General features: G+C 38.6%; 1 protein-coding gene across 1 annotated transcript in view; it reads right to left on the bottom strand.

Moving 5' to 3' along the window:
• WEE2 (WEE2 oocyte meiosis inhibiting kinase) overlaps positions 1-13,147 on the bottom strand; it is a 52,326-nt gene extending 39,179 nt beyond the window's left edge. The window contains exons 1-3 of the mRNA XM_007504433.3: positions 11,890-13,147; positions 5,307-5,461; positions 489-540 (exon numbers count right to left, since the gene is read on the bottom strand). Of these exons, the coding sequence (XP_007504495.1) occupies positions 489-540; positions 5,307-5,461; positions 11,890-12,675 (993 nt within the window). The 5' untranslated portion in view covers positions 12,676-13,147. The remainder of the gene's footprint in view (positions 1-488; positions 541-5,306; positions 5,462-11,889) is intronic.
• Between the last annotated feature and the right edge of the window lie 388 nt (positions 13,148-13,535).

Here is a 13,535-nt window from a genome sequence, read left to right as displayed (position 1 = left end):
CTTTTAAATTGAGCTCTAGATGACCCTTTCCCCCCCACTCTTATTATTTTCTATTTTGTTTTCAAAATTCTTGAAATAGTTTCTGTGAATTGGGTTTTTCCAGTTCTAGTCTATTTAGAAATAGTGTTTTAAGTAAAACTCCTGCCCAAAATAAAAAGGTATACTCTTCCTCCTTTTTTTATTTGTTTAGTTGGAATGTATTCCCCTTTATAAACTCCTGATTCTTTATCTCAATCAGGGTTTAATTCTCCATAATATCAGAATGGAGCAGCAACCATTAGATGAGGAAAAATACATTAGTTAATGAAGTTCTAAAAGAAATCCTAGGTTATATATAGATAATATCAATATAATAGCAAAAAAGACCTTAGATTAAAACTCAAATAGATCTAGTCACTGGGTAGTGTTACAAATAACTGGGAAAATCTCATGAAATACCCATGTTTATACCAGAGTAAAGACACCAGGGTCTGGAAACCCACACTCACCTTGGCAGGCAGCCCTTCATCTTCCTTGTCTCCAGAGGGGCCAGATTCCTCACTAGAAAAAAAATGGAACATACATAAATGGAACAACACCTCTCAACTCCACTGTTAAAGTAATCACCCCTCAATATCTTTTATCAAGTGAGAAACACTTTGAGTTACAAGATAGTGTAAATAATTTCTTGACACCTCTATTGAATCAACCAAGGTATGAAACAGGAAATATCATGTGGTGATTTTGAAGAATCAGTCATACTCTGGGCAGGGTTTGGATAAGACTGCTAGCTAGATTGGAGGCTGACTTTTGATAGCTGATCAGTCTAGTTAGGTAGAACAGCTCTAACCAAGAAAGCCCTTTGAGAGAGGTAGGGGAAGGAAAGGGTCTGAATTCTGTTCCCATTCTCTTGACTAAGGAAAACCTAGAGACTTTTTAAAGGTTCCCAAGATTTAGGCTTCCCAGTCATAGCAGTAATAGATATACTAGTCACATTTACCACCAGCTATACTGTTTTTGAATTCTATTGAGCCTCTATATTGTCTTCCTTCTTCAGCAAATTCACTACTAGGAAATCTCATTATCCTACAAGACTAAATCTGCCTGGTACTCTCATCTCATCAGTACCCTCAGCCCCTCTGATTAGATCCTTTGACTGGAGGGTGGAACTAAGAGTTCCCAATTATCTATTTAAGAAGTCTCAGGATAGTCTTCTCCCCATTTACCACTAGCTACACTGTTGTTGGAATTCTATCATGCTTTTTTTAGAGCTCCTTCTCTACCTTCCCTTCTCTTCCACTATGGCTGTCCCCCACTAAGGACAGAGACTGTATTTAACTTTTATTTGTATCCCTAGCACTTGGCATAGTGCCTGGCATATAGAAGGAACTTAATATTTTTTTGTTCATCCTTCATTTTCCAAAGACAACCAGTGATATCAGAAGGGTGATGTCTCGACTTGCCCTGAGTTGATTTTAAACAAAGCAGTGTTTTACAAAGTTGTCAGCCTTACTCCCTCTTTTAGAGTTGAAGTCCAATGGCAGGGCAAAAGTCATCATGATTAGTAATTCCCTGGAGTGGATGACCTTGGCATCTCTGATATCTCTCTAAGGTGTCTACAGCCTACTTCAGCTATCTTCATGGCTGTTGGAACAAATTGTTCTCATCCACCCATTCTGCTGAGGAAGTCTTCACACACTTGGAGTAGACATCACCTCTAACTAATGGACAATTTGAAACCTGTCTGCCATGATGGTTTTGCCAGGGTATGGCTACTGAACAATGCTACAACTTCTTAGAACTACAGGTGAGAGTTGAGTGAAAGTGGACACCAAAGGTAGATAATAAGCAGCCCTGAAAAGTCTCACACCAAAAGTACTAATCCTCCCTGCACTGCCCATATGTTCCTAGGCCAGTGATGGTGAACCTTTTAGAGACCAAGTTCTCAAACTGCAATCCTCATGCCATATGTGAGCCCCCACCACCACCTTACCCCAGTCAGGGGAGGGAGGAAGTGCTCCCATTTGGCTGCTGAGCAGAGGGTGGGTGATAGGAGAAATATCCTCAAGCAGGTGTAGAGAGGGGGAGGGAAGCAGACTCCTCCAGCACATGTGCCATAGGTCGGCCAACACAGCCCTGGGAATTTAATAAATGTTTGAATAAATATTTATTTATTAGCAAGAGGATAGGGAGCCTCAAGAGTCTACAAGAGTATTGACTCTCTGAACTCAATAGAGAGTTATATTCATCTAAGGTCAACTTCATGGGGTCTACATGAAAGGAAAAGATGGACTTCTTTTAACCACAAGCTGCGAGTTACCTCTTTGCCACTTGGGGATGTTTTGTACCAACTGTTATTAAACCACATTATTAAATAGCCCCAACTAAAAGCTAATTACAGTGGTATCGACACATGAGTTTAGTTAGCTCCATGGGCAAGCTCATAACTCAGTTTGCTCCTGTGTCAAATCCTCAACATTTCTTTAATCTCACTTGTACTGATTACCTCATCCATCTCGGGCTCCTCCCACAGAAGGAAGTTCATGATTCCAATATCTTCTGGTGACAATGCAAAAAATCCCAATGGTGACCTCTCCTATCTCAAATTGCTTGTGACTTAAGGTGCTCCTGTATCAAAGCACCACTCTAACTCCACCTGGTTGTTAATCAATGAGAAGCACACTAGATAAGAATGTGATCAGAAATCAATCTCAACCCCTCAAAGTTACCCTTGAGGAGAGAAGTAATCCAGTCCTCTGGGAGGACAGTGACCTTGGATAATGCTATACATTCCCTAACTCCCACTATAGTGAGAGTAAAAGGCCTGGATAACCATTTAGGGAAAGCAATTCATAATTTGGAGGAAGAATTAGATTATGACTTTTTGAGGTCTCTCTCATCTTAGATTCTAAAATAAGTAGGTTTAACAAGGATCAAATATACAAAGTTTCTTGTAAGACAAATTTAACATAAAATAATCCGGTTCAATAGCAACAAAAGTCTGCTTTATTAATTAGAAAGAAAATATTTCTAGAGCTCTAATAGCCCAGGGACTTCCTGCTATCTGGTAATTTTCTATTTAACTAGTTGCTCTTTTCAAATACTACATTCTTTTGGGCTTCCACGCTGCTGAAGGAATATGAATGTCATTGCCCTGTAAATTTTAGCACTTGAGGGTAAACCTACCCACCCTAACTTTCTTGCAGAAAATTTTGATGGCAAAAATTCTCAAAGTTAATTTTTGCTACCTAGGCAGGGGATATAAAGAAAAGCAGACAACTGGAAGACCTAAAATATCAATACCTTGATCACTTCTGAGTGAAACGTACAGTGCATTCACATATTTGAGCAAAATCTAGGGTGGGGATGTGTATTTAGTAGAAACTTTTTTTTTCAAGGTCCACATGTTAATACTGGCCATAAAAATCCACCACTTTGATTGTCAGCAGTTTACATTAGGTGTCATTTCCGCCATGCAGTGGTATACATGTAGACAAGGGCTATATCTCAAAGAGAAGCTAACACTATAATAACTGGCAACAGAAGGCAGCTAATGAAGTACATCTGTGGAAATTCTATTTACTGAAGATCCTGCTGATATCCTGAAAGTCTCACAGAACAACACAATAGACCTTGCCATACAGGAAGTAAAACCCAACTTGCAATGTTAGCATAAGGAGGGTCCCTTCACACAACATATTCTTTCTTTCAGTAGGCTTCCCCTCCCCAAATTAAACAACAAAAATAAAAACAAACCTTAAAATAGTGAAGCTGTCCTGAAGCACATAGTAAGTTAAGAGATTTCTACTTCCCCAACCTATTCTGTTGGGCAGTTCAACTCAGCTCCTTTCTACTTAACCACAGACACTTTCAACTTTTTCCTTACAGCCCTCATAGATTTCACCAAATTGGAGCCAAGACAACAACATGCCCATATAGTGAACATAAGGTACTATGTCTACCCCCAAAACTCAACTGCCTTTAGAAGAGGATCTAATTCTACCAACCATCAACCTTAAAAACAATCAAGAAGCATGTATGAAGCAACTATCTTTCAGGTAGTGGGAATATAAAGACTCCAACAATCCATGGTGCTCTAAAGGAATTTACATCCCTTCAGAGAGACATATACATGTAACTTACATCATATTTATATGCATGTATATACATACATGCAAAATAGACATAAGGATTATCATTTCTTTGTTCAATATCAAATACCTCTGTGCTTCTGCTGCAAACATTTGAGCCAAAATTGTCAAGGTTTCATATGTTGACAAGAACACACATAGATTTTTATTTAGAGTTGTAAAATGGAGATTTGAGCCCTAGACTTCAATCCCCAGAAGTCCTTGGTATTTCCCAAAAATTCCCTATAATCTCACCTGAGTTTCCACCTGGGCAAGATCACAATGAGTATTTAAACTGACTGTAATGCCTACCTCAGCCTCTTCCTCTACTCGGCCATTGTAATATGTAGAAAGTAAGCTGTGAATGGGCTCATCAGCCCTAGGCATGTGGTTTTCTTATTTTGTATTTTCTTATTCCTTAATTTCATATAATCCTTAACAAACCTCATAAAATATAATATTTTTATTAGTAGGAATATAATTTTAAATTTTACAGAGTAAAACTGAAATATCAATTTTACTTCTTGTAAATCTATTCTCCCTTAAAAGTCATGAGAGTTGATTATTATTATTTTTTTTAATGAGCAGTTCTTAAAAAAAAAACAAACCCTTACCTTTCATCTTAGAATCAATACTATATGGTGGTTCCAAGTCATAAAGAAGATCAGTAAAGGCTAGGTAATGGGAGTTAAATGGCATGTCCAGGGTCACACAGCAGTTTAGCAATTCTTTTTATAGAAGCCAAGAATTGACAACTAAAGGAGTATCTTCCCATCGGGATGTGACTAAATAATTTTTTTGTATATGAATTTAATTGAATATTATATCATAAATTATAAAATAGTTACAATGGAAAATAGGATGAGTGAAGTGAGAACTTATACATTAAAAACATTAGAGAAAACCAACTGAAAGATTTTAGAACTCTGTCCAATGCAATGACAAGCCACAAAGGAAAAAATAAGACTGGAGTTAAAATGTGACCTCACATGAGAGAAGTGATGAACTTAACTGCAGAAAAATGTTCATTTTTAAGCATGACAAATTTAGGAATTTGTTTTGCTGGACTATGCATAATAATTATTCAGGTGCCATTTTTCAATTGTTCTGTGGAGAGAGGGAAGCAGTGAGAGGGAGAGAACCTAAATGTACACAAAATAAATTAAGAGAGGAAAAAAATAGAAAGGTGAGACTCACGGATCTTCTCTTGTTTTCCTTTTGCCACTGGATTGAGAGACCATCCTCCTGTAGGATTCTGGAGTGAAGGGATTCACATTGAACTGTTTTGCTGAAGACTGGGATAAGCTTTTGGCAGTTGCAAATCGAGAGAGCTTAGAACTTTTTGTAGGTACCTTTCCAAAAGAATATAGATTACTTGTTATCAGATTCTGATTTGAGACAACAATGACAAAACTGAATATCAAAAACATGTCAGGATTGGATAAATCATTTTTTAAATCTACGATTTCAATGATAAAGAGAGCTCAGGGCAAAAAATTCCCTCTATCATAAGGGAAAAGACTTGTACAAAAATATTTATAGCCACATTCTTTGTGGTGACAAAATTTGGAAAATGAAGGGATGCACTTTGATTGGGGAATGGCTGAACAAATTGTGGTATATGATGGTGATAGAATACTACTGTGCTGAAAGAAAAAAATTCCATGTGAACTAGAATGACCTCCAGGAATTGATGCAGAGTGAAAAGAGCATAACCAGGAGAGCATTGTACAAAGAGACTAATGGAATGAACTTCTCTATTAGCAGCAATGGAATGATCCAGGACAATTCTGAAGGACTTATGAGAAAGAATACTATCCACATCCAGAGGGAGTGGAAACACAGAAGAAAAATAACTGCTTGATCACATGGTTCAATGGGGATATGATTGGGGATGTAGACTAAATCCTAGTGCAATTATCAACATGGAAATAGATCTTGATTAACAATACATGTAAAATCCAGGGGAATTAAAAGGCAGCAACAAAGGTGGAGGAGGAATGGGGTAGGGATGAGGGGAAGGAAAGAACATGAATCATGTAACCATGGAAAATATTCTAAATTAATTAATTAAATTGATGAGATCTGCAATTTCTCTTCAATTGAATCTTAGAGAGCTGCCTGAACACATTAAGAGATTAGCCTGTGTGTGGCACAGGCAAGACCTGAACAAGGTCTTCTCCACTATTATTAGGATGCTTCCTCTCATGCTCCTTCCTCCTCTCTTGTCCTGCCTCTTTAACAAAAGCAGTTCATCTCTGTCTCTATTCCACACTAGGTAAATGAAGGCCACCCCAAAAGATATACAAGAACTGGGAACCCTGACCCTAAAATCCTTCTAGTCTAACTCTCATATAATCCAGGCCCCAATGTTATATTGAAATGATAGCCCCTTTTAAAAAGTGATAATCCTCTCAATATCATACAAATTGACAGGACATTTTACAGAAAGGCTTCTCCCAAATTAGAGAGGTCTGTGTATTATGGACTAATGGGCCCCAGAAATGGAGCCAAAAGGGGTACAAATGTCAGAAAAGAAGCACATGGTGACTTGACATCTATGGCTAACAAAAGGGTAAATCTCTCATTCTCTACCTTTGTAAGTAACATCTCTTTTGAGATGGTCTTCACAAGGTCTTCACAAGATTGGTCTTCACAAACTCCTCCCTCTTTTCAAAAAAACAAATAATTTGCCCATCATCTCTTATTAGTCATGAAATTCTGTGTGTCATTTCTTTTGGGCCTCAGTTTCCATATTCATAATAAATAATAATACTTAGGAAGCATGGTCTAGTGAAGAAGTAGACTTGCAGTCAGCAAGAGACATCCTTTTAGGTCTGGCCCTTGACATACACTTTTTGGGGTTGCCAAGAGCAATTCTCAATATCCCCGTGCCCTAAGCAATCCTAAATTTCTGTAAATTACAGAAGAATTGGTTATTGCTAGAGGGAGTTTCCTCACTGGTAAGAAGAAGAAAGTCCAGACCAATAAACAGAACTACTATTTTCCTCCTCACTTAACCTTGTTTGTCTCAGTTTCCTCATCTATAAAATGAGCTGGAAATGGCAAACCACTACCATATCTTTGCCAAGAAAACTCCAAACAGGATAGCAAAGAGTTAGCCACAATTGGAAACACCTGAAAACAACAAGATTTATATGCCAGACCCCATGTAAACTGAGGGGCAGCTAGGGGGCTTAGTGGATAGAGTGCTAGCCCTAGAGTCAGGAATATGACTCTTCCTAAATTCAAATCCAGCTTCTAAAACTTATTAGCTGTGTGACTCTAGACAAATCACTTAACCCTATCAGCCTCAATTCCCTCATCTGTCAAATAAGCTGGAGAAGGAAATGACAAAGCACTGCAGTATCTCTGCCAAGAAAATCCCAAATGGGGTCACAAAGAGTTGTACTGAATACAACTGAACAACAAATTTATCTCAAGTGGCAGCAGGTGGCCCAGTGGATAGATGTGGTAGCTCAAAGTCAGGAAGACTGGGGTTCAAATCCAGCCTCAGAAACTTCCTGAGAGGCCTTGGGCAAGCCAATTAACCTCTATTTGCCCCTTGAGCAGGAAATAATAAACTATTTCAATATCTCTACCAAAAAAAAACCCCAAGGACTGGGTCACAAAGTCTGAAACAACTGAATGATGACATTTACATAAAAGAATTGTGAAAGATTAAATGAAAAATGGGGAAAGAAATCAAAATGACTAAAAATATAATTTGGAATCAGTTCACCAACATTGAGCACATAGAAGATTAAAGAAATAAAAACAAACTTTCCAGTCCAAACATGGTGTTGTATAAAGTTTGGGATTTTAGAGGATCAGAAGACCAGCATTTGAATCTTGGTTCTGCCATTTTTGCAAGTTAGATAAAACTGTCCATTTCCCATCCCTTCATAGTGTCTCAATTTCTTCTTCTGTACAATGGGGGCATTGAACTAAATTAAAGATTCTTAATCTGGGTCCATGAATTAGATGGCCAGTGAGGCCTATGACAACAAAACAGGTTAAGAGCTCCTAGACTGGTTTACCTAAAATCTCTTCCAGTTCTAGAAGTACTCTAAATTTATTCCAGGACATTTCTTTCATATACCCATTCATTTGTGGGATGCATGAGAGTTCATAAAAGTTAGCTGCCTTGGATTTTGCTACTTGATGAAAACAGCTGATAGGCTATTGAATTTCACCTCCTTGCATGTAACTTTAAACTCTTATTTCTGATCTGCAATAAATAATTGAGCACCAACAGCATTTTCACTTTACGTACAGTAGGGATAGTTTATTCACTCTCTCGGCTCCTATTTTATAGAACTGAAAATACTATTTTGCTGAACTGCTATTTGACAATTCATTGGGGGAAGGAGGGACCAAAGAAGTTACATTGTCAAATGATGTTTAAAATAAAGGATCAGGGAGCAGCTGGGTGGCCCAGTGGATTTAGAGCCAGGCCTAGAGATGGGAGGTCCTAGATTCAAATCTGACCTCAGACACTTCCCAGCTGTGTGACCCTGGGCAAGTCACTTAACCTTCATTGCCTTGCCCTTACCACTCTTCTGCCTTAGAATCAATACACAGTATAGGTTACAAGACAGAAGGTCTTGGGTTTTAGAAAAAAAAATCTTTTTAATACGGTATCAATATAACTAGCCTTCAAAGGGTGAACTTCCAAAACTAAATTATTCATTGATGTCAAATATCATAAGTGAAGGGACTATGCATGTATAGCTCCTACTAGGTGCCAGGCACTGTGGTAAACACTTTTTAAGATATTATCTCATTTGATCCCCACAACAATCCTTCAAGGTAGGTGCTGTTATATCCCCATTATACAGATTTGAGGAAAACAGAAGTGATTTGGTCAGAGTCACAAAACTAATAAGTGTCTATGACTCCAACAGAATTCTGGTCTTCCTGATTCTAGTGTTCCATCCACCCTGTACCATTAGCTAGGAAAGCAAAATAAAAGGCCAATTAAAGAGAATTATACAGATGAAAATTGCCATTGAAAAGATGAAAGAGAATTAAGTCTAGGAGGCTTTTTAAAATGAAGAAGGTGCTCATTTTAATTTTTTTAAGTCAAAAACAAATAATGACCAAGAATCTTAGAAAGGGGAGGGAAAAACTGGATCTTGGTTAAATAAACTCAATAACTGATCTTCAAGTAGAAGGGATAAAAGAGTCTGTGTCCTCCTATACGTTTAATACCCACTTTTCAGTAGGGTATTATTTTTTTGTGATTTAATATATTGGGAGGTCATTTTCCTATAGATTAATGGTCAAAGGATAGGAATAAACACTCCTCAAAAGAGAAATTAATAACTACTTGAAAGAATGCTTCAAATAACTAAATAAGCAAATCAGAACAACCCTGAAGTTTCTACCCCACAGCGAGTAAATAAGCAAAGATGAGAAAAGAAAGATGGGAATAGTTCCAGTTGGAAGGGCTGTGATAGGCCAGGCACACTAGAGCATTGAAGACTGGCCGGTGAAATCTAACCATTTATAGAAACAATTTAGAATTATGTAAATAAAGTTACTAAAATGTCCAAATTTATTGATCTAAAGATTTTACTTCTAGGCATGTACCCCAAAGAAGTCATTGACAAAAAACAAATGAAAGGTTCCTTTAAATTCCCAAATATTCATAGCAATGCTTTTGATAGTAGCAAAGAATTGAAAAGAAGGTAGCTATCCATAAGCTGGAAAATGGCTGAATGAATGTTACACAATGTCATATTATTGTACTATAAAAAATGCAAACTTAATGAGTACTAAGAAGTCTAGAAAAGATGTATAGGAACTGATGCAAAATGAAGCAAACAAAATGGGGAAAATAGCATATGGAATTACAATGTAAGTGGAAGGAAAATTAAACAGTCTAAAATGAATATTTCAAATCTCTGACAAAGGCCTCATTTTTCAAATTTATATGGAGCTAAGTGAATGTACAAAAAAAAAAATCAGGGCATTCCCCAATTGACAAATGTTCAAGGGACATGAATAGGCAATTTTCAAATAAAGAAATCAAAACTACCAATAACCATATGAAAAAGTGTTCTAAATCTCTCATAATTAGAGAAATGCAAATCCAAACAATGCTGAGTTACCACATCACACCTAGCAGATTGGCCAATATGACAGTAAAGAAAAAAAAAAATAAATGTTGGAGGGGATGTGGCAAAATTGGAACATTAATGCATTGCTGGTGGAGTTGTGAATTGATCCAGCCATTCTGGAAGGCAATTTGGAACTATGCCCAAAGGGTGCTAAAAGAATGCTTGATCTTTGATCCAGCCATACCACCCCTGGGTTTGTACCCCAAGGAGATAAGGAAAAATACTTGTACAAAAATATTCATAGTAGGGGGCAGCTGGGTAGCTCAGTGGATTAAGAGTCAGCCCTAGAGACGGGAGGTCCTAGGTTCAAATCTGGCCTCAGCCACTTCCTAGCTGTGTGACCCTGGGCAAGTCACTTGACCCCCATTGCCTAGCCCTTACCACTCTTCTGCCTTGGAGCCAATATACAGTATTGACTCCAAGACGGAAGGTAAGGGTATAAAAAAAAATATTCATAGCTGTGCTCTTTGTGGTGGCAAAAAAAATTGGAAAATGAGAGGATGCCCTTCAATTGGGGAATGGCTGAACAAATTGTAGTATATTATGGTGATAGAATACTGTAAGGTGCTATAAGGATTGATGATCTGGAGGCTTTCCATATGAACTGGGAGAACCTCAATGAACTGATACAGAGTGAAATGAGCAGAACCAGAACATTGTACACAGAAAGCAAAACATGGTGGAACAATCCAATGTAATGGACTTTGCTTCTAGTAGACAGGACACTCCTCAAGGACTTATGTAAAAGAATGCTACCCACATTGAGAGAAAGAACTATGAGAGTAGAAATGAAAAACCAAAACATTTGACATCACTTATTTCAGATATGTATGGGTGATTTGGGGTTTAGGCTTTAAAAAATAGATCTATAGCAAAAATGATTAAAATGGAAATGGGTACCAAGTGACATTTGTACAACCAGTGGAATTGCTTCTTGGCTCTGGGAGGGGGAGGAAGAGGGAAGGGAAAGAGAATGAATCCCGTAAACATGGAAAACTATTTTAAAATAAATCTAAAATAAAAAGGAATATTTCAGAAATATAATCAAACTTAACTAATAAAAAATAGTCATAAAAAGGCAATCTTCCCTCCCCTACTACAGAGGTCAGATCCACAAGTATGGAACATTGCAATAAAAAAAATGTATTTTTTTTTTTAATTCCTCCCCTCTCATATTTCAAAGGATTTTTGTTTCATTTGAAGGGATGGCTCTTCTAGAAATACAGAAGGAAATGTACATAGTGTGAAAAGAAAGATATTGAATTGTTTTTTTTATGATCTACTGGAAGGACTCCATAATGTCGTGCAAGTTCCATCTCAAGTCTCGCCTATCTTCATTCTTGGTCTGCCTTCCCCTTATTATGTCTTTCCAATTCATCCTCTATAAGGCTTGTACAAAATTGTTTGCATGATGTCTGCCCCCTCGAGCACCTCTTCTTTGTGTCTTCAGTGCTTAACAGTGTCTGGCACATAGTAGGCTCTTAATGAATGTTTGTTGACAAGATTCACAAATAGAACACTAAATGGAAATATAAAGGTGATTATGATTTTGGAGGGGTGGGGTGGGGTTTTCCCCTCAGAAAATGAAAAGTATCTGTCTTGGAAAAGGAACCATTTGAGATAGACTTTAGCCATCATCTCCCTAACATGCTTACCTTGGGGGTGCGTGGAGTATCAAAAAGTTGCAAGTTGTTCGAGGCTTCTCTTTGGGTCCTAGAGATTTTAAGTAAACTTCTGGTCACAGGACTGTGTTCTAGGGAGATATTTGGCGTCCCCGGAAGACTATCTCTAAACCCGCTTTTAGGGGGTGTATTTTCACTGGAGTTCCGCTGGGGCGTCCCCTCGGGGGTACCTTCATTGGAGTGCCCCTGGGGCGTCCCCTCGGGAGTATTTTGACTGAAGAGTCGCTTGGGTGTCACCTCCCGGATATCTTCACTGGAGAGTTTCAGGGACGTCCCCTCGGGGATATCTTCACTAGGGTCCGGCTGGGGCGTCCCCTTGGGGTTATCTTCACTGGAGTCCGGCTGGGGCGTCCCCTCGGGGTTATCTTCACTGGAGTCCGGCTGGGGAGTCCCCTCGGGGTTATCTTCACTGGAGTCCGGCTGGGGCGTCCCCTCGTTGGTATATCCACTGGAGTCCGGCTGGGGCGTCCCCTCGTTGGTATATCCACTGGAGTCCGGCTGGGGCGTCCCCTTGGAAAACACAATAGCCAATGAGGTGTGAAGCTCACTGATCTTCCCTGGGGTGTGGAATGGGGTTGGGGGCACTTGTGGAGAACTTAGACTTGAAAAAGAAAGCAGAAGAGGGCTCTGATGTCCTTTGTGCAATTTTTTACTGTTTGCTTCTTTATCCTTTTTTCCTGGACTCCCAGCATCTATTTCACTAGTTGAGACGACAGTCCATTCCAGCATTGAGTCAGTCTTATACTTATTTCCTTCCATCTCAGCCGACAGGGCTTCAAAGTTCTAGTCAGTCATCAGCACCAAAGACAGAATAGTAGAAAATGTGGGTCCTCCACTTGTCAGTTTCCCTCTAGCCACTAAAGAGATCAATACACCGTGGGTTTTTCTTTGAATATCACCCACTTCTGTAACCCTCTATTTGTGCTTACAGGATCAACTTGTATCGGTTGTGAAGAAAGTCTTAGAGTCTCTGAGATATTAAAACCAATTAGAGCCTGCAGTCCCACTTTCTAGGACCTGCACTCCTTCCCCCTGAACTTCTATTAGATCTCACATGCTAGCCAAATTGTGGCTTCGTTTTCTGTACTTTTAAAAGCCCCACTAACAAAGGCTCAGGACGAAATTCATTCTTGCAGAGAAATATGCAGTAAACTATGCCATATAATCTTTCTAAAACCTCACCTGTCCTGGTTTTAAACTAACAGCTTGTAATTAACATTCAGCCCACCGGCACTTAATCTGGGTAACTAAACAGCCTCAGATACTCCTGGTTTCTAGGTCAGATCCTTAATAGGGTAATTTCTGAATCCTCTGACATAGTTGCCCCACCAGAGCCCTTAAAATTTCAAGAGAAAGAGTAATCAAAGGGTTGTTGGGATAAAAGGACGACAATCTTCAGCTTTTAGAGTTGGAAAGGTTTTTAGGGATCATCTGTTCTGATGGATAAAAAGCTAGAGAGGAATATAAGCCACTCTGAGAAGATGAAAAAAACAATCACTCCCAAGAAGACTGCTACTATTACTAAGTAAACTCTATTTTGTGTAGTGTTTTGTACTTTAAAAATATCTTTCACTACATTTTCTCATTTCATTCTCACAATAACTCTGGGGCTGGGGTAG

Source organism: Monodelphis domestica, chromosome 5 (assembly GCF_027887165.1).
Source record: "Monodelphis domestica isolate mMonDom1 chromosome 5, mMonDom1.pri, whole genome shotgun sequence".
Taxonomy (NCBI): Eukaryota; Metazoa; Chordata; class Mammalia; order Didelphimorphia; family Didelphidae; genus Monodelphis; species Monodelphis domestica.
This window is presented reverse-complemented; position numbering and strand designations above follow the sequence as displayed.